General features: G+C 47.7%; 1 protein-coding gene across 5 annotated transcripts in view; it reads left to right on the top strand.

Annotated features, from left to right (window-relative positions):
* ABCA1 (ATP binding cassette subfamily A member 1) overlaps window positions 1-20,732 on the top strand; it is a 99,141-nt gene that overhangs the window by 60,741 nt on the left and 17,668 nt on the right. For all 5 annotated transcript variants that reach the window (XM_087742598.1, XM_087742595.1, XM_087742597.1 and 2 more), the window contains exons 9-27: window positions 3,960-4,200; window positions 4,790-4,929; window positions 5,629-5,745; window positions 8,737-8,925; window positions 9,783-9,988; window positions 10,081-10,257; window positions 10,869-11,091; window positions 11,448-11,669; window positions 12,285-12,489; window positions 13,044-13,157; window positions 13,635-13,806; window positions 14,355-14,486; window positions 15,014-15,153; window positions 16,191-16,328; window positions 16,869-17,089; window positions 17,556-17,628; window positions 18,168-18,370; window positions 19,443-19,491; window positions 20,393-20,506. In XM_087742598.1, coding sequence (XP_087598724.1) covers window positions 3,960-4,200; window positions 4,790-4,929; window positions 5,629-5,745; window positions 8,737-8,925; window positions 9,783-9,988; window positions 10,081-10,257; window positions 10,869-11,091; window positions 11,448-11,669; window positions 12,285-12,489; window positions 13,044-13,157; window positions 13,635-13,806; window positions 14,355-14,486; window positions 15,014-15,153; window positions 16,191-16,328; window positions 16,869-17,089; window positions 17,556-17,628; window positions 18,168-18,370; window positions 19,443-19,491; window positions 20,393-20,506 — 3,076 coding nt within the window. The remainder of the gene's footprint in view (window positions 1-3,959; window positions 4,201-4,789; window positions 4,930-5,628; window positions 5,746-8,736; window positions 8,926-9,782; window positions 9,989-10,080; window positions 10,258-10,868; window positions 11,092-11,447; window positions 11,670-12,284; window positions 12,490-13,043; window positions 13,158-13,634; window positions 13,807-14,354; window positions 14,487-15,013; window positions 15,154-16,190; window positions 16,329-16,868; window positions 17,090-17,555; window positions 17,629-18,167; window positions 18,371-19,442; window positions 19,492-20,392; window positions 20,507-20,732) is intronic.

Genomic DNA, 20,732 nt, shown 5'->3' with positions numbered 1-20,732 from the left:
TGAAACTTCCCCCCATCCTACAGCCGTTCTCCCTCTGTCAGTAGAGGCAGCACACACTTTGCAACCCCTTGGCACTTCAAATTACAAATACCATAGGAGTTTATCAGATGTGTGGCTAAAGATTGGGTCCTCATGGGAGGAGCAGGAATTAAGATGTTTTCTGTGGGGTTGTTGCCTTCTCAGCAGTGGCACGACTGTTGGGCTTGCGATACATCAGCCTAGCAGTGCTTTGCAAACTGCATGTGGAGGTTTGCCTCCTTTCTAGTTTTTTCACTCTGTTGCCAACCATGTCAGGGTTGGCAACAGTTTTATCTACTGGACTCTGGATGTGGTGAGGGTAAGGCATGTGGAAGAGATATTGTGATTGTTCTGATCTAAATTAGTAGCTATAGGCTGCTGTTTGCTCTTTGTCTAACTAGCTTTTTGGGGCAGAGATTGTTTTCTGGTCTTTGTGGGGCACTCAGTGCAATGGCATCACAACACTGGCTGAGAAAGGCTCTGGCAAAACATAAATAGCGATCTGCAGAGGCAGAGTGACATTATGGAGACGGCAAGTATTTGTTTTTGCAGGTGAAACGATGGATTAAGAAAAAAGCCCTGCATGCCTAGCATGAGTCAGAAGTCTAAAACGGGGGGGGGGGGGGGGGCGCGGTTTGAGCCAGAAACTTATCTTAGTTGCTTTTTGGCTGGCTCTGACTTTGAAGTGCTGCTACTAGGCAAAAACATTCTCTCCCTGAAGCAGAAATCACAACCATCTGAACTAAACAATGCCGCCTCCTCCCTTTTGCTAGCCTTCCGTCTTTGCATCAGAGCAAGAGAGCTCAGAGCCGTGAACGGCAGTAACCCCCGGGAGCAGGCACACGCGCGGGTCACTTCAGGTTAGCCTGCGCTCCACTCCCACGGAGGGGCGGCTGCTCGGAGCCAGCGCCATGCCAGCCAGCAATTCCTGGCATGCATCCCTCCCCAAGTCCCACAGCCTGCCGCCAGGTCCCATTTACAGTGAAATTAAGATGATTCCAGGATCAGCTTCAGTTAAGACCGTGGCAGAGCTCTTGCTGCTAGCAGGGAGGCTGCCCTTCAGAGTTTGATTACAGCTGTTTCCCGTTATGTCACTTAAGCTCGCCTTTTTTTCTTGTCTGGGATAAAAATAATTGAAACCATGTGATACTCAGTTTGCTGATGTGGCCGAAAACGTCCCAGGGTAATGTGCCTTTTGCTTGGCAGCTGTTTTGGGTAGGACTACTTTTTATTCTGCCCTATTGCTGTGCAAACAAAGGCAGCTTTTTCCTCTGCGTACAGCGTGAGCTGCTCCAGATGGCTTGACCGAAAGTTACTTCTTATTGTCTGGCAGGCTGATTTCTGTGTGAAAAGGAGGGACTTGCTCCCTTGTTTCGAAGGGCAGCAGCTTGAGGGGGTGGAGAAAACTATTGTTTGTGCCACGTCTAGAGCCTTTCTAGCAAGGAATTTTAATTAGAGAATGGTCTGAACAAAATATTTGTCTCTGAGCATGGGGATTGATTGGATCTGTGTCCCTGGGCTCTCTAAATCAACCCAGGAGGGCAGATGAAACACCGAGAGCAAGGGCAACTGTTAAGAAATACTTAGAGAGACAGGTCTGATGCCTGGGAGAAGAAATAGCTCAGTAACCCTTCACACATGAGATACTTGGATCCAGTGGTGTGAACGGAGCCGCTTTGCGTGTCAATTGTAAAGTCGCTGGTGCCAAAGATGAAACAAAGCTCCTTGCTCAAACTGTTTTAAAATTATGTGTAAAAATGTATTTGCTAGTGCAATCCCTCTGCAAGATGGTTAACACCCACGTTCATGGGAATTCGCTGCACTTCCTATTTGTGTACCTTTGCTCGTGTTAGGGAGTTTATGGTACTTTAGCTGAAGCAGTTGACTTTTTCCTGAGGAAAAATCAGCTGTTTTACCTAAGGTACCAAAAACTCCCCAGGGGGTCCCTTTGAGTTGGACACTCGAACTGTCACACCTGAAATGCAGCCTTGGCCTTTTGCGTGAGGAATCATCAAATCCCAAAATCCGCATGAGCATATGTAACAAAGAAAAGCTGTCGTGTGACTTTCTTTTTTCATTCACGTCCCATGGTGCTAGTGTCCTGCCGGTCACTGTGAACCTGTGGACCCGGCTTGAGTGGCAGCAGGGCGCAGGCAGCGGCGGTAGTGAGGAAATGGAAGTACGCTTGAAGCAGTCACTCTGGACACACGTACTGAATCCCCAGGCTTTAGCTGTTCTTACAGCTGTCTTCCATCATATCGATGTGTCATGTGTTTTCAGGCAGCTAAAAATAGAGGCTCCTTGTGTATGTGACACATAGTAGCTGTTGTTTAGCGTCAAGAATTTTTGTCCAGATGTTGGCACATCTAAAGCATGCAACAGCACTACAGAGGAACACGAAGGGTCAGGTTTGCTCCCAGTGCAAGGCCAGAGACTCTGGGTGTGCTTTCCTTGGGTGAACTTGGATTGAATTGTTCCAGCACACCGTCACTTTCTGCACTGTTGCTGGCTGGCTTTGCCAGCTGTCCATGACTTTGATTATCCGCATTTTATTTAAACAAAGGTGGCAAAACCAATACACACTGAGCAGAACTGGCAGATGGTCTTCGACTGACTGTGTTATTGTCTCTGAAAACAGGGCAGTTGGGCCACAGCATCTAAAGTTGCTTCTGAGATGCAGCTGATGAGCAGTTACAAATAGGTGTCTCAGCGGCTCTGCTTGCCCTTATTAGTCTGTGTTGCTGTTCTGGGCAGCACAGCAAGAACATCCAAGTTAATGTCACCTGATAGTTCAGTAGCAGTCAAGAAATCAGATCAAATGCTAGAAAAGGTTTAAAAAGGATAGAGAACCAGCTGTAAGATGTTACCGTGACACTGTATAAAACTGTGGATTGCCCTCCTGTTCGATATGGAATACAGATCTAGGCCCTTCCTCTCCAAAAAGGGGTAGCAGAACTGGGAAAAGTTCAGAGAAGGGCAATTAGGACATTTAGAAGTGGAATGACTTCCACACACGGAACGAGGGAGTAGCCTGGGACTTGTCAGCTTGGAAGAGAGGTGAGTTGGGGATATGATGGAGGTCTATAGAGTTGAGTGGCCCAGAAAAAAGAGATAGGGATTGAGTGTTCACTGTCTCTTCCAGTGCAAAAAACATGGCACCAAATGGAGCTAACCATAGCTAATGAGTCTGGAGGTACCAATTGTCCCGGCCAGTTGTGCGTTGTCATCTCGAGCCTGGTGTCAGGCCGGCTGGGTCGGAGAAGGCTCCTTGCTGTGGCTGGCTGCGTGCACAGCTCATGCTGTGATCAGGCTCCAGGCTGCAGCTGGGCTTGTTTTCAAGGGTTTTCTGGGAATGCTGTGGACAACGGGGCAGGGAGGTGCTGGGGCAGGGACAAGCGATACCAGTCGAGGAGGTCAAACTGGCTGCCTGGTGTAAATCAGTGGATGCTTGCTGACCTTGGTGGAATTGTGCCAGGTGACACTGCTGGGGCCTGCAGCTCATCCAGCCTGTCCCCCATGAGCCGCACTCACTTTGTCTTGTTCCTTACTCCCTCTGCTGACTCCATGCACCCTACCCCACCTAGCGTGAGGGGGCTCCGCCGGAATGTGGGCCGTTGTGCAACCAGGAGGAGAAGTAGCTTCCACGTGAGCGGGCAGGGAGGGCAGAAACCACCCACAGCACTCAAGGAGAAAAATTTAAGTGTGAAGAGCTTGGCAAGGGCGTGTTCCTTGTGCATGCATAGAAGAGACTTCCCTCTATGTTCTCCCACTGTGGCGGGGGAAAATGCAGTTTCCCTGGACTTTACTGCTGATGCTGTGTTCAGTGGCATTCTTATCTGTTCAAAAACAGATGTGTGATTTGATGGAGAGTGGCAAGATCTGCTTTCACTAATCCTGTTCCTATCCCTGCTTCCACTCTCTTCTCCCACCTCCCCCTCCAGTTGCTGAGCATGAAGAGCTGGAGCGACATGAGGCAAGAGGTGATGTTCCTGAACAACGTGAATGCCTCAAACTCCTCTACGCAGATCTACCAGGCTGTGTCGCGCATTGTGTGCGGCCATCCCGAAGGTGGAGGGCTCAAAATTAAATCCCTCAACTGGTATGAGGATAACAATTACAAAGCGCTGTTCGGAGGCAATGGCACTGAAGATGATGTAACTAACTTCTATGATAACTCGACAAGTAAGTGTAACCCTGGCATGGCCTAAGGTCGCATCTTCTTCATGGTTGTCATTGCTAGTGTTTTCCAAACTTCCACATATGAAAGCAGGTGGTCCTGAGGGACAGCATACCTTCTGCTGCTTCAGAAAGCCATGCACATGCCGCCTCCTGCACATGCCCTTCAGGCCAGCGAGGATATCAACGTGCAAGGGATTTCCAAGGGCCTTGTGTAGGTCCACTGCACAGCCTACTGTGGACTCTCCTTCGGGGGGAGAGGGAGCACAGTCATGTGCAGCATTTGGAAATCTGACCTTTCCTGGACAAATTTTGCTCGTGCCGTGCAGCGGGGCTGTGGGCGCAGTGCAGAACTAGCAGTGTGGCTCCTAACGCTGGAGGCTACCTGGGTGCTCCATGTTTGCTGGGCAGACTGTGGAGGCTTGGACTGAAAGGGGCTTTTTGTGGAGCTTTGTAGCAGAGGAGGGCTTTTGTTGTCTGACAAATGCTGTGCTTTCAGCTGTGACTGTCCTTAAAGCCCACACAAGTGGGGCATATGCCTTCTGCAGTTGTCACTGTGCTGTTCAGCCACTCACCCTTGTCCTCTCTTCCTCAGCACCCTACTGCAATGAGCTGATGAAGAACCTGGAGTCCAGCCCGCTTTCCAGGATTATCTGGAGGGCTTTGAAACCCTTGCTGATTGGGAAGATCTTGTACACTCCAGACACACCAGCCATAAGGAAGGTCATGACTGAGGTAACTCTAGCTCTATACTCCGATATGTAGAATGAGGTATGTCCTCAGGCTGTGCAGCTTAGCTGCTCTGTGTTAAATTGGGCCCAAACACAAGCCTAGAAAGGATTGCCTGCAAAGCACAGCCTCCCTAGTCTCTCACCTCCCATGCACTTGCTGTTGAAGGCTCAAGGAGAAAAGGCCAGGCTGAACTCTCTTTGTAGGCTTGGCTGGAAGCTTTCCTGGTGGTGGCTTTTGATTATCCACAGGCTTTGCATCTCTGATGTGGGATATGGGAGTGGGGAAGACCTTGATAAGCCTTCAGGTGTCCTTCCTCTCCTGCACTGCAGGCTGGTCAGTGGATCCTTAATCATTTCCAATTGTGATTTACCTAATGTGCTCTCTAATGCCCCAAGTTCCCTCAGCAAGACTCTTCTAGAACATGGGGAGGGGCTCCCTCTGTGAGCCCTTCATCTCCAAGGCAGAGTCATTCTCCACCAAGCCTTGAAAGGCAGTGCTCAGCCACAGGCATCCACACTCTCTATTGTTTTTTTCCTTACAAGTGCACTTGATTTTCCCTACTCTGATCCTTGCAGAAGCTGAGCTGCTGTTTGAATATAAGCAACAGCCAGTACTTCACTTGACAGGTCAATGCACCCTCTCAGCCCGCAGTGGATCTCTGCCAGCTTTTGGAAATAACCTTCCTCTCCTCTTTGCTAACAGGTGAACAGGACGTTCCAGGAGCTGGGTGTGTTTCGTGACCTCGGGGGGATGTGGGAGGAGATAAGCCCGAAGATTTGGACGTTTATGGAAAGTAGTCAGGAAATGGATCTCATTCGGGTCAGTATGCTGTCCTTGCCAGAACCACCACTGTCGTCTTCTGCAATAAGTGATGAAATACTTATTTTGGATGGTGCTTCAGTTCTGAGCTGGGAAGATAAATAGTATGGATGGGACTCCTTCTTGAAACACATTGTGATTGTACCAATCTTGCATTATGCTTGGCATTCCTTCCTTCATGTAACAACCTGCTGCAAACAGGAGCAGTGAGGGTTTAACACCCATTTCTAATCTGCCTCTGTGGGGAAACGGGCTGTTTCTTCCACAGTGTTGCCCTGATGTGGTATGAATATCGGGCTTGGGGTATTTTTGTAAGCTGGGGACCTGTGGGGTTGGTGACATGGTCAGCTCCCTGTGCTGTGCAGTTCTCCACAACAGTGTTCTCATGACAGCAGCAAAGCCAGCCTAGATCAGGTCCTGGAAGGTGCCAGGTGGCCTAGGGCCTACCGTAGGAATTGAACACTTATCATGCTAGAGTTGAACCTAGATGCCTGGCAGTGATCTGGCATAAATCTTGTAAAAACTTAATTTGGAGTTGCATGGTACACTTAATTTAGTAATACTTGGGTGCTCACGAGAGAAGAGCAAACATCACTGTATGGCTGATTGCTTCATAACCTGCTGTACATACTAGACCATGAAGAAGGGGCTGGGAGTCTTGTTTGGATTTGACACGGTTTCTGCTAGCCTGCTGGCTCCCTGGAGCATTGTGCCAGGTGTTAGGCCTGCATTACTGGGGCATTATCTGCTTAAGTGGCTTAATTCACTGTTGCTTCCCTCAGGTGCAACTCCAAGGGGTGGATCTTTGCACCCTGTGCTGATGTCTTTGGAAGCACAGTGGTGTAAAACTGGGATCGCGCAACAGAGAAACAGTTGTGAAGTAGCTTTTCCAGCTGTCTGTGCAAGGCAGCTGGTTGGGTGTTGTAGTGCAGCTGCTGTACAGACAGCCTTGAAGCCTTTTAAGCTTTGAAGTTCATTCCTTGTTTACCCCAATGTAATGCTGTGCTGAATAGTCTCTGACCTGCCGTGTTGCACTTCCCCATCCACATGACATACTAGACAGTCAGGGACATAATTTTCATCACTCCTGTGCCTTTGTTGGCTTTATGAAAGTTAATTCTGTAGATATTGGCATCAGGGAGGTGAGAATCGGGGCCACCGACTGTAAATTGAACCATTTGCTGCAGAGAGTGCAGTCAGACAGTCAAGGTTTGGATATTGGTTTGCAGTTGTGTCCTTTGAAAAGTGAAAGTTGCTGCATGTTGTTTTTGTTTTTTTTTTCTAAATGAGCCCCAGGCTTTTCTGGTTTTGTATTTTATGCTTCTCGTTAACCCTGCTAGCTCTGGTAGTCAATTCTTGAGCTTCCCAGCAGTCTGGTCTCCTCTTCTGTATTGGCGCAGTAGCAGGGGCTCATTTGTTGTCACCTGTTGCAGTTCACACAAGCAGGAGTACTTCACCGTCAATGCCTGGGCAGCTCCTGGGCAGCATGCCATTCGGTTTAGAGGTGCAGCACAGGTCACGTGTACATGAATAGGCTGAAACACAGAGTTGCCTGTTTGTGGCTGCTTTCAAGGGGGAGGTTGGTCCTTTGCTATTTATTAGCCACTGAGGCTGCCATGCTGCTGGGTGATGGGTCATCACCTCCCAACTTCCGTGGTTGTGCAATCTGTTTGGCATATTGTTTCCTGCTGTAAGAGAGGAAAGATGGGCTTTGCTTGCCCATCCCTGGCACTTCCAGCTTGATGCTAATGCAGCTGCTAACTTCAAGGAGGACAACATGTGCCCCTGGAGTTTAGGAGCTTCAATGTTGCTGTTGAACGTGATGACGCTGAGCCCCTTCCCGGCAGGCATGGTGCCCTTCCTGCTGGGGAGGGTGGCACGAACCAACCTTGAGAGACCAAACATGAAGAGTGTGCAGCACAGCCGATCCCTGTTCTCTCGGGTTTCCCTTTCACATGTTCTCCTTTGCCAGCTTGGCCTGTTCTGTTTTCCCAGTTCGCAATGCTGTTTTTGTAACTATGTGATCCATTACTTTCTGGTTTGGTGGGAACAGCAGAGCATGGGGAAGCTCCTCACCTCTTTGCTTCATTCTTTGTTCTGCCAGAAAATCCATTTCCTGTTTTTCTTGGTTAGAATTTTTACAGTTTTCTCTCTTGTGCTGGGTGTTTTTTCTCCCCTACTTCAGTTCAACTGTGCCCTTTACAATTAATGCTCCCTTCCTGCCTGCCCTTACATTGTCTGCCGAGGGGACTGTTTTCTGCTTCGATACCAGTGCTTCTACCTGGACTGTGCTTATGTGGCGCGTTGTGCATACATGTAGTGGGACAATAGCCTTGTCCTCAGAAAGCTAGCTGTTAAACCAGGTGAAAAAAGCACTGTCCCAGATAGGAGAACAGAGAGGCAGGACATCATGGCTGTACAGGGCTGCTTCAGCCAGCCCTGATGGCACAATAGCAAAATATGTAAAAAAAGGCACCCGGCCTCTAGTGCTGGTGTTTCTGCTCAGCACTGTGACAGTTCAGCCTCCAGCCATGCCACAGCCCCTCTCCATCCCAGCCGCGAGCAGAGGTTTGTTCAGGAGAGGTGAGCAGAGCTTGGCAACCACCATCAGCCAAATGCATTTCTCCTGAACACACATCTCCCTCTTCCCTGTTTTGCTGGTGCAGGACCTGGTTTGCATGTGCGGGACGCAGAGCTGTGCGTGGCTCTCTGCTGCCCTCTCCTTGGGAAACGAGTGGCAGGACATGGAGGCAGCCAGCCAGCCTGCAAAGCACACCCCGTGGCGTAGCTGTACTGGGGGAGGCACATCCTTTGCAATGGGGCGGTAAGAGGAAGGACCCCACCATGCAGATCTTCTTAGTATGACAGAGGGGCTCTCCCTGCACCTTTTTAAAAGGCATTTTTCCCAGTAGTACTCATTTTCATGATGAGAGAGGAGATCTAACATTAATTCTCAACAACTATTTCTCTTTGAAAACAAAATATCTGCAGACGCTACTGAAAGGCAAAGCTCTCTGGGACCTGCACTTGCCGGCTTCCAACTGGACAGTGGAGGACGTTGCCCGTTTCCTGTCAAACCATCCGGAGGACTTTGAGACAGCAAATGTCTCGGTATATACCTGGGTGGATGCCTTCAATGAGACAGACCGAGCTATCCAGACTGTCTCGCGCTTCATGGAGGTGAGATCCTGCTAGTCTGGGCAAGGAGCTGGGGGAGGGCATCAGCTTGGTCTCCACTCATGCGGTGGGGCATTCCTGGAAAGAGGAGGTAGATGTACCTCAGTCCATTTTCTGTAAATGACCAGGCTTTAGTAGGGCTGTGTGCGCGGCATGTTAGAAAATGTCATTTATTCAAGTGCCTGAATATAGATGTAGGAACCTAACTGTAGGCCTTGTTCTTGAAGCTCTTGCTTTTGCCATTGCATGTCATTTCCCACCCTGTTGTTACTGGGCAACTGAGAGCTGCTGCTTGCTTTGGCAGTGTAACAGCTCATATTTCGATCTGGGGTTTTGGCTAGGGAGTGTGGTGAAGCTAGCAGCTGCTTTAAGCTGAGGAAGACATAGAGAATAATGAAAGTTGTTTTGCTTGTTACTTGGTCATCTTGGCAGATGGGTGCAAACAGAAGCAGACCTTGTCCTGTCAGGGGCCTGGTCCAAAGCCTTCAGGTCTCTCCACTGATTTTTAAAGGCTTCGAATCAAACCTATTTTATTGGTAATAGAGAAAATAAGACTATCTATGGAAAGTGATACTTGGATGGGATCCTATTACAATGCTACCTAACCTCTTGTCCACAAAATACCTTTGCTGGGATGTTTCTCAGTGATATATGTTTCACTGGCAGGTGACCATCAAGCAGGAAAAAATGACATCTCTAGCAATTTGCTGGGCTACCATGAGCCATTGCAAAGTAGTCCAGTGCTGCAGCCATTTTTCGGGCATGGCATTACCATTACAGAGTTCATTTTTCTTCCTCCCAAACGTAAACAAAGTACATTCTGGTTTGGTAACTTATCCCATAAATCTCTCCGTTTCTAGTGTGTCAACTTGGACAAACTGGAGCCTGTGGCCACAGAAGTCCGGCTTATAAACAAGTCATTGGAGCTTCTGGATGAAAGGAGGTTCTGGGCTGGCATAGTCTTCACTGAAATAGCTCCTAACAGCTTAGAGCTCCCTCAACATGTGAAATACAAGATACGTATGGACATTGATAATGTGGAAAGGACCAACAAGATCAAGGATGGGTGAGTCTTGATGTGCTGCCTTATGAACAATTTCTTACAGGGGATGTGGTGATGAGGATTTCTAACAGAATGGTCTTTTTCCTTCGGTGCAGGTACTGGGATCCTGGTCCCCGGGCTGATCCCTTTGAGGACATGCGCTATGTTTGGGGAGGCTTTGCCTACCTGCAGGATGTGGTGGAACAGGCCATCATCAGGGTGCAGACAGGCACGGAGAAGAAGACAGGAGTTTATGTGCAGCAGATGCCCTATCCGTGTTATGTGGATGACATGTACGTATGCAGGCTGCTTTGAAGGCTCCCGGGAGGATTGTGGCTTGGGAGGCAGGGGCTCTTGTCACTCATCAGGCATGGTTTACATCCCTACTGTCAGTGGGGGAGCAATCTCCTTAGTGTTCATAATCCCTGGAATTAGGACACCTGCATGGAGGATTTAGAATATGTAATGACTTGCAGAGTCCTTCCCAGGAGAAGGACTGTCTGTACAGGACTTTCACATATGGAGTGTGTTCCTGAGATGTGCCCATATCCCCAAACCCAATACAGGCAAAAATAGCGCTGGGAAGAAAGCAAGAGACTTAGGCACAGGAGAGTGGAAAGAAGACAGTTGAGAGCAGTCCCCAGGAAAGGCGGGTCTCTGCACCTGCTTTTCCACTGAGCGATGGTTGCAACTCCAGCTCCCACTTGAGGCTGGTGATGTGCTCTAGAGCCATCAGCCTCACCTGATGGTCCTCGCACTGATCCTGTATCGTGCTCTGCATCTGGGCCGCTTTGTGTAGTGAAGCCTTAGCCATCGCCATGCTCTGCTAGCCCTTGAGTGGTACTTGACATTGCACTGATGTTTCTCACTCCGTTCTTCCGGCTCCTTTCATTCCTTCTCTCAGATTTCTGCGTGTTATGAGCCGCTCCATGCCTCTGTTCATGGTTCTAGCCTGGATCTACTCAGTGGCTGTGATAATTAAGAGCATTGTGTATGAGAAGGAAGCCCGGCTGAAGGAGACAATGAGGATTATGGGACTTGACAACGGCATCCTTTGGCTAAGCTGGTTCATTAGCAGCCTCATCCCTCTCCTGATGAGTGCAGGCCTGCTGGTGTTGATTCTTAAGGTGAGTTGACTGGTTTGGTCTGTGGCAGCAGAATCTAGAGCCTTGAGAGCCTGCTAAGCAGTGGTCTGCACTGGTACACTGGGGAGGAGTTGATGGGTACGGGTTGATAAGCAGCTTTTTGGGAGCAGGGTTTCAGAACAAAACAGGGCTGAGTGGCTGAAAACAGCTGGAGGGGTTGTGGTAGATTGAGTGCTCTTGAAAAGGTGCCTCTGGTACTGCCCCGCTTCTGGGAAGGCTGTTGTGCAAATTGCAGCCATCCCAGCCTCTCCTGAGAAGCAGCTCTGCAGACCTGCTTGTACTAGAGTCACCTTGGAGAGCCCTTTCAAAGCCTGATGCACCTGTTGTTTTCCTGCCAGATGGGGAACCTGCTGCCTTACAGCGACCCTAGCGTGGTGTTTGTTTTCCTCTCGATCTTCGGTGTCGTGACCATCCTCCAGTGCTTCCTCATCAGCACCGTGTTCTCCAGGGCCAACCTGGCAACTGCCTGTGGGGGCATTGTCTATTTCACACTGTACCTGCCTTATGTGCTGTGTGTTGCCTGGCAGGACTACGTCAGCTTCTCACTCAAGATCTTTGTGGTGAGTCTTGAGGAAACTGTCCTGGGTACTGGACCTCCACCAGTATGGCACTCAACAGCTCTCTAGCTAAGAAGGGAGGGAGGTGGCAATGGGAGGATAATTTTCCAGTGTAAGAGCCTATCAGGGCTGGGCTTGGTGAAGAGTTTAACTGACCCTGCTAGGAGCTGCTGGGAGGGTTTTGTTGGCTTTGGTAGCAGAAGTAATTCAGCCAGACTGAGCTGCCTTAATCTCTGTATGCTGTGATGCTGTACCACCAGATATGCAGGCTGAGGGAACCAGCTGCCTTTCTTCTGCACAGTCCTTCTTACCAGTCTGCAGAGGGTGGCTGTTAGTGATCTCTTCCCTCACATAAAAGTCCAAAGAGTAAGGAAAAGAAAACAGGGAAACAAACAATTCTGAGTGGTGGTCCAGCAGAGACTTCAGGCCTTGCTTGCTTGTTGGAACCAAGACTGAGTCTGCCACTCCCTCTCTGCAAATACGGTCATGCTTCTTGGACCTTTGAGTTTTCCTATAAGGCTTCTGGACCATGTCTGTAAGCCTTGTGCTAGAGCTGAGCTGCCCAGTTGGAGAGCAGTTGTGAAACACTGAATGCATGTTCATGCCTCCCATTTGCAGAGCCTGCTGTCTCCAGTAGCCTTTGGCTTTGGTTGTGAGTACTTTGCACTCTTTGAGGAGCAGGGAGTTGGTGTTCAATGGGACAACTTCTTTGAGAGCCCGTTGGAAGAAGATGGCTTTAGCATCACCACATCTGCCGTCATGATGTTGTTTGACACCTTCCTATATGGGGTCATGACCTGGTACATTGAGTCTGTCTTCCCAGGTGAGGTCTGCTTCTGAGGGAGGATCATGTCTTCACACTTTTAAATGGATCCTTTCACCCTGTTCATTTGCCAAGGTGCAAATTGGGCCCATTTTTAAGCAAAGCTGCAGAAAGGTCGTGGAGGAAAACCACAGACCAGCATCACAGTCAGGTTGTTGCTGCTAATAGCAGTGACTGTTGCCCAGCACAGAGGCTGTGCCCCATCGTGGCGATGGCTGAGCTAGTCCCAGAAGCTTTGCTGCACTTCAGCTGTTCTCTTCTCTGAAATGCTAAGTCCACAGACCCTGCTGCAGAGGAGGACTTGAAAGTATCAGCACCACATGTGGCTGCTTAGCACCTTCCAGCACACGGCTTTTAATCCTAAAGCAAAGTTTGGGGAAAAAGATGTCTCTTACCCCCTAAAGTCTGGCAGTGTCTTCATCAAGAAAGCTCTCTTCTTAGTCCTACCTAACCTAGAGGCTTACTGGGGGTGGAGTACTTCCCTCCTTGTCCTGAAAGCTAATATGAGAAAAGGGACAGATGCAGTCAGGCTCATGTAATGCTTTTCTCTTTAGGCCAGTACGGGATTCCCAGGCCCTGGTACTTTCCTTTCACAAAGTCCTATTGGTTTGGCGAGGAACCACAGGACAGGCAGCACCCTCATCCTGACCAGAAAGGGCCTTCGGAAGGTAAGTGCTGGGCACAGAGCCTTTCTGCAGGGAAGTGTTACGGTCTGCCTTTTTGAAAGGAGGGTCCGAGGACAGCAGGACTGGCATGGCTAAGGTGAAATTGGTCATCCCTTTGTTATCGTAGTTTGGGTATGCTGATCAGGTGGGTGTATCCAGATAAACCCAAGGTATTTTGCCTACTTGAGTGCAGGTGGGTACTCCAGCCTCATGGAGTTCAGAATTCCTCCCTTTTTTGCTGACCGTGGTGATACTAGAGATCTCCAACTCCCAGATGAGCCCAGTAGAGAGAAAAGAGCTGAAGGACAACTTCTGTGGAAGGTTCCTGTCCCTGATGAAGAAATGTGGCCCATTCTTCATATAGCTCATTTCTCCTTGGATCTCCACAAACTTGGGGGAATGTGATGTTTGTTAGAACTCCCACACAGTTGCTGTTAAAACCTATCATATCTCTCTCTACTTTGCTCTGCTTTCTTCCAGTCTGCAAGGAGGAAGAGCCTATGCATCTGAGCCTTGGCGTTTCCATCCAGAACCTGGTCAAGGTTTATCGTGATGGCAAGAAAGTTGCTGTAGATGGTCTCACACTGAACTTCTATGAAGGACAAATCACTTCCTTTCTGGGACATAATGGAGCAGGGAAAACCACTACTATGTAAGAACAAAATAGTTCTTTAAGACAGTAAGAGAAGTTACTCTGAATACTGCAGTTCCTATCAACATGGTAGAGAGCGCTGTACAACTGCAGTGTGCAAGCTGGTGCAGACTAGGGTGCTCCACTGATTTCAGTGAAGCTCTGAAGTTGTGCAGCTGCCTCAGAAGATGCACAAATACAGGTTACTGAAACTGGAGGTAGTTCAGGTTGAGGCTGTGCCAAATGAATCTGCTGGCAGCATTTTTTAGTAATGCCATTTGTGATTCTAACTTACCAATGTAAGGAAACGAGTTGGGACTGAAAGGATGAGAAGCTTTTAGAGGAAAAAAAAATATTTCCTTCAGGCAGAGTCGTGTGGGTGTGCTGTGAGCACTGTTAAAACCATTGGAGCTGATTTTTTTTATCTATTAGTGAGATGTTTCTCAGACTACTTTCCCGATGTGGGAGTTCCCCAGGGCTTCCACCCACTCTTCATTCATCCATCCTGGCATGTGCAGCAGCCATTTCCTAGTGGTAGAACTTGCTTATCTGTTGTGTTTGTCCTTCAGGTCCATCCTGACTGGCTTGTTCCCCCCAACCTCGGGTACAGCCTTCATCCTGGGCAAAGACATCCGCTCTGAGCTCAGCGCCATCAGGCAGAACCTGGGTGTCTGTCCACAACACAACGTGCTGTTTGACTTGTGAGTAGCACCTGAGACGCAGGGCTGGTGTTATCCAACAGGCATTTGCATTCTTTAGGAGACTGTAGTGTGCTTTCAGCTAGGACAGTCCTTTCTTTATATGTGTGCATGGTGTGGGACAGTGGGGTGGTGCGAGATTGGTACAAGAACATTCTGTTTATTAGCACATGCATACATGCCTGTGAAATATCAGCAAGAGCCTACACTTTCATCTTTCGCCTCTCTTTAAGAAATCTACTCCATTAAACTTAACTAGGCCAAATGTTTCCCCAGTGCCTAGTGATTTGGGATGTTTGGGGTACTCTGTCAAGCACCCTTAAAGGAGGATTATTTACATTGGTGCTGAATAGCCACACCCTGAAATCAAGCCCAAGCTGAGCACACCCAGTCTGTAGCTCCTTCCTGAAACCTCAGCCTTAAAAGATGTTTACTCAAGCAAACAAACATGCTTCCTGTAATGCTAATGCAAGGGATGAATCCCAGCATGGTGCTCTCAGCTGTGCCCTGAGCCTGCTCCTGTTCCCTAGGCTGACTGTGGAGGAGCACATCTGGTTCTACGCTCGTCTCAAAGGGCTGCCAGAAAAGAAGGTGAAAGAGGAGATGGAGCAGATGGCAATGGATGTTGGTTTGCCTCACAAACTGAAAGCTAGGACAAGCAAACTCTCTGGTAGGTTCAGCTGCTTTTATATTTCTCAGCTGCTTCCTCAGCCCCAGAAAAACTCTCTTGGGTTTCACAGAGGCTGCATCACAGACCTTGGTTGGATCCCCCAATTAAATATAGACTACCACACAATTAAGCACTTAAGGAAATCAGTTATTTATTAAGTACCTAATCAGTATATCTTAGTAAACTTAACAATCTTACACTATCTTATGCTATCTAATGGCCATAACAAGTCACTCACTTTCTCTGAGTATTTTGTACTTGTTTCCATCACGACATAGTCCAGCTACATGTGGTATGTGTTCTCCAAATGCTTACTAAAACGTTTGGGTTTTATGGGTTTAGGTGAGAGTGGCCCAGACCATAATCTCCAAGTCCCTTGCTGTTTGTGAACTGTATGTGCATTTCATATGCTGACTCCTGCTTCTTCAGTTGGCGTCCTGGAGTGTCCTTCCCCTTTGTTCAGGAACAGCAGGATTCCTGTATCAGTCTGTACCAGGTAGTTGAGGGACCAAGACTCTTTTGTTTCTGACTCAACTATCAGCACAGGCTGCACATTTGACTTTGGGAAGGGAGAGCAGATGGCCACAGGTTGGCTTTAGTATTGAAGAGTGTAGTATAATTCCTTGCTGCTGCCTTTGGCATGCTTCTGCAGGAGGGGTGTTTCTTGGGGACCTGTTTCTGCAGCTCAAGCTCTGGAGACCTGTGCTCCAGATCCTCAGATATGGTTAGGCCTCCAAGCTGGCGACTTGCTACTGCTGATGTTGAGATAGTATGATTCACTTATGGAGGGGCTTGCAAGGTGTGGTTTCCTGCAGCAGGAGGAGTTGGACTCCACTGAGGGAAGGCCATCCAGATGCATTATCCCCCGTCCTGAAGATGATGAGACCCTGAAGGCCTGAAACAGTAGCAGTGCTTGGTCTTCTCCGTATGCAATTCTTCTTTCTCTTGGAGAGCTCATTATCCACTGTGCTGCAGCTATTGGTGTTCCCCTCATCTCTGCCTCAGCCTGAACACCTCTTTCTTCTTCTGCCTGTCAGGTGGTATGCAGAGGAAGCTCTCAGTTGCCTTAGCCTTTGTTGGTGGCTCCAGGGTTGTCATTCTGGATGAGCCAACAGCTGGGGTGGATCCTTATTCTCGCAGAGGGATATGGGAATTGCTCCTGAAGTATCGGCAAGGTATGCGGTCTTTTTCTCTACTCCTAATGAACGTGTCATGGAAAGCAAAAGAAAATCAATCTGATTCATGACTGTTCCCAAAATAGCAATGTGTCTTTGCAAGTCTATTGTTGCACTGAGGAAGGAAAAAAGAGCCTGCAGGACGAGGATGTTCTGATCTCTCCTCTGTCCTCCTTTCTCATCCTGTTCATGTCAGAGCTCATGAACAAAGTTCCTCACTGGGTTGTGAGGGCAGTTAAAGTCAGAAATTTGCCCTTGGTGTTCAGCAGTGTCCTGTTCTGCTCTGTGTAACCGGCCTTGCTGACATGAAATTGACCTGCCTTTGCTGAGCATGACAAAGGCCTGCAGAGAGTGGGGAGAATAAACCCATGACAGCAGTCGTGAACCTTTTCCATGCTGCTAGCCTCGTTCAAAGGAGCCTGGACTTGTGGCATTGACCTCCCATCCAACTTCATGGAAAGATCCAGATGATGGTGGCTTTAGCTTGGGAACATGTGTATGGTTGACTTACCAGCAGTGTCTTCCCTTGCTTTCTTCCAGGCCGCACTATCATTCTCTCCACGCACCACATGGATGAGGCAGACATTCTGGGGGACCGGATTGCCATCATTTCTCATGGCAAGCTCTGCTGTGTTGGCTCTTCTCTCTTCCTGAAGAACCAGCTGGGAACAGGCTATTATTTGACCCTGGTCAAGAAGGACGTGGATTCCTCTCTGAGCTCCTGCCGAAACAGCAGCAGCACAGTGTCCTATCTGAAAAAGGTACAGCTGACCCTTACTGCTTATATTCATTCTTCCTTCATGAGATCTTAGGCTTATGGGAAGCAGCGGCTAACATTTTACATGGTAGAATGTCTTAAAGAGAAATCCCTTACTCTTTAAAAGAAGTGTTACTTGCTTTTATAGGTACTATGCCAGATCATGTCTGGTTAAACTGTTGCATGGAATGTACCTCTCCATTATAGTTTCTTTCAATGCTGGTGGTCCAAAGCTGGTCGGAGAGATACAGAATAGATGAAGTGCACGCTTCTGTTACACTTCTATAACTGTGACCTCTTACTTGTATTGCAGCCCTTTGCGGTGGTCTGTCACTATTACTTTCTGACTCCTCTGTGGAGTATCCAGCATGTTGCAGCATCTGGCTGGAGTTACCTAGAGTGTAGCATCTGGTGGGCCCCTTTTTGATTAAACAGCTGGAAACAATGGTTGTCTTCTCTTTTGTGACCAGGATGATAGTGTCTCCCAGAGCAGCTCTGATGCTGGCCTTGGCAGTGACCATGAAAGTGACACACTGACAATAGGTGAGGCTTGGAAAAGAATGTAAGATTCAGTCCCAATGTTGACATTGCTCTGTCTTTGACTTTGGACAACTGCCTTAACCTTGTGCCCCTGTATAGCTACAGTCTTGGGACAATTATTAAATTCACAGAGATGGTATTTTTAAATCAGTAAATATTGGAACGTTTTTCTTTTGTGGGCCATTTTGGGTTCAAGCTGTCCTGAGATATAATAACCAGGGATTATGTAGTTGCTAGGCCTGTTAGCAATATGTAACGTTTGCTGATGAACTGTACATCAACAACTTGCAGGGCTGCCAGTAGCATGTAAAAGCTCTCTCAAATTCTGCAAATTAAAAGAATAGCCAGGCTTGGGTCCAGGCTTTCATCCAAGTTATGCTATATGTAAAAAGAAACCAGATTTTCCACGGAAATGAGCTGCTTTCCAGAGATGTCCCATTTTCCCTCCTTGCCTTCCAGCAACGTTTTTCAGACTGAGCTCTTCTTTCCACATAATAAGCAGTAACAAGATGAACACCATCTTTTCCTTTTGGTTCTTCTAGATGTCTCTGCAATTTCAAATCTCATTACAAAACATGTTCCTGAGGCCAGGCTGGTGGAGGACATTGGCCATGAATTGACCTATGTCTTGCCATACAAGGCTGCTAAAGAGGGAGCTTTCGTGGAGCTGTTCCATGAGATTGATGACCGTCTTTCTGATCTTGGCATTTCCAGCTACGGGATCTCTGAAACCACTCTGGAGGAGGTGAGTGACCTGAAGATTCTCTTTTGACTTGAACTATGCAAACTGAATCATGGCAGAAATAAGAACAAGACAGACTACTGTCTCTTCCTATAAACATTTATGTGGAACAGACAGCTTTGTGTTCCTCTCCAAAATGGATTCTCTTCTGCCATGTTTAAGCGTGTGCTCATAGAATGTGCATTAAAAACTGAACTGTGGTACAGGCAAGCATAGACAAGTCTTTTGTACTCAGTTGCGCTTTGCGGAGATGTCATGTGAAGCTTGGCCCCAATCTGGCCAATTTTGACTGTGTAAACACCTTTGAGGTATTTTTAGGGATGCTTTGTGCTGCACTTAACTGAAAAACATAGATTTTCAGTACCAGAAACCATAATTTACAGAAAGCACTTAGGCATATGCCCTTGTCAGGGACGTTTTTAGGGTTTGTTTGTTGTGGCTGTGTTCTAACTGACAAGTCTCCCCTTCTTTTATCACAGAAGTGTCATGCAGTTTATCCCCTGTTTATGTGAAATGCTTGGGGTTTGGGTTTTTTTTGTTTGGTTTGCGTTTGTTTTGGTTTTTTTTAAATAATGACAAGGGAAACTGAAACCGTGGTGTTGTCATGTACTGATGTTGCCCTCTGGTCCTCCCACAGCTGTAAAGGCCTTGGCTGCTATCTGCAGTTTGAAAATGTTTTTTTTCTGGTGTAGGAGAGTCCATGGGACAAGCTCCACAAACGTGCCTATTCAAGCATGAACAGAAGTGTGAGCACTGTCAGACTAGGAGGAGGATGCAATTCCCCAAATTTAGTAATTAGGTCTTTACCTGAGACATAGGAAAGAGCTTGTGTTTGGGATGCATTGAGAACTGACATTGGAAAGGGAGAATGACTGGTATGTGGTTACAGGCTGGCTCCTGGAAGCTGGAGAGAAACCACAAAGTCCATGTCCCCATCACACAAGGGATAAACCCTGTATCCTCTGTTCTCGTGATGCATCTGTCAGTCTTGTGCTCTCTCATGGCATCTCCTGAAGCAGTCCCCACAATATCGCTCCCCATGTAATTTTCACTGACACTTATCATTGCTTTTCAGATCTTCCTGAAAGTGGCTGATGATAGTGGCGTGGATGCAGAAACCTCAGGTGGGTATAGTTGTCTCCTACAGTGTTGAAGGGGACTTCAGGGGAAGGTATCCTTTTGTATGGTATTTGTGCTGTTTAAGCACAAGGCTGACCAAGCCTAGATATTTCAGGAGTAAAATCTCGGTGCAGGGCTTAGCTCCCAGGGGAATAAAGGGTCTAGCAGGTATGTCAAATGAGGAGCATTCCTGGTCTCACCAGCCTTGGACAGGTGGATGGCAGCATGTCCAGCTATAGTGACACATGCCAAGGTGTGACAGGCCCTCTTTCAGACTGAGCTGGAACTCTGCTGTGCTAATATTTTTCATGACCTAAGATAGCTGTTCTTAGTATACTTAACGCATGCTCTTATATACTGTTAACTTCTATTGACTCAGTGGTAGCATGTTTATTTTGTAATAGTGGAGAGTTTGAGTATATTGTGAATTACTTGACTGACACTATTGTCTACTCTGAGGAATAGGAAAGACTCTTGACAGGGTCAGACCACAGTAGAGACCAAATGACTTTCTGAGAGCAGCTCGCTGCACTAAGTGCTTGTGCTAGCATTTCCTGATGAACTAGTGCTAGCAAATTGCACTTGGAGTCGTAGGCATATTACATGAGAATTTTCTTACAGTGAAAGCAGCCTGCAGTTTCCATGACTAAATGGAAAAAAAAAAAAAGCATCCAGTGCACTGGAAGAAGCTTCTAGGACAGCACATTAAAAATGGCACATAAAACATGTGACCCTTGCAGAGTGGCAATCTTGGTTTTAGTTTTACCTGCACTGGAATCACTCCAGATCAGCTCCTCAGTTTGCAAACGGAAGACATGTAAAATGAAAATTATATTGCTTTGGTTTTTCTGGGGCTAATTGAAGATTAGCTGAAGCAGTTCATCTAATCATAACTATTATTTTCAGATGGGACATTGCCAGCCAGAAGGAACAGGCGTGTGTTTGGAGACAGACAGAGCTGCCTTCGTCCATTTACAGAAGATGATGCATTTGATCCTAATGATTCAGACATAGATCCAGGTATTGCTGGGGCTCAAGCCTATTTTCTTCTTGTGGATGGTCTTTCATATTATAAATACTGCAGATCATAAGGCTGAGACTGCCAAAGGAGTGGTGGTTTATTTGCCTTTAGGAATAATGGGCAGTGTGGTATCCATAGCCTGCTCAATCCTCCCATCAAGGCTCAGAGAGATAAGGGTGAAAATGCATTTGTGTGAATGTCTATTGCTATTTCTGCTCACTGCTC

Source organism: Nipponia nippon, unplaced genomic scaffold (assembly GCF_047370975.1).
Source record: "Nipponia nippon isolate SJK-2023a ecotype South Korea unplaced genomic scaffold, ASM4737097v1 scaffold_8, whole genome shotgun sequence".
Taxonomy (NCBI): Eukaryota; Metazoa; Chordata; class Aves; order Pelecaniformes; family Threskiornithidae; genus Nipponia; species Nipponia nippon.
Note: the sequence above shows the minus strand (reverse complement) of the source record. Positions and strands in the feature narration are given on the sequence as shown.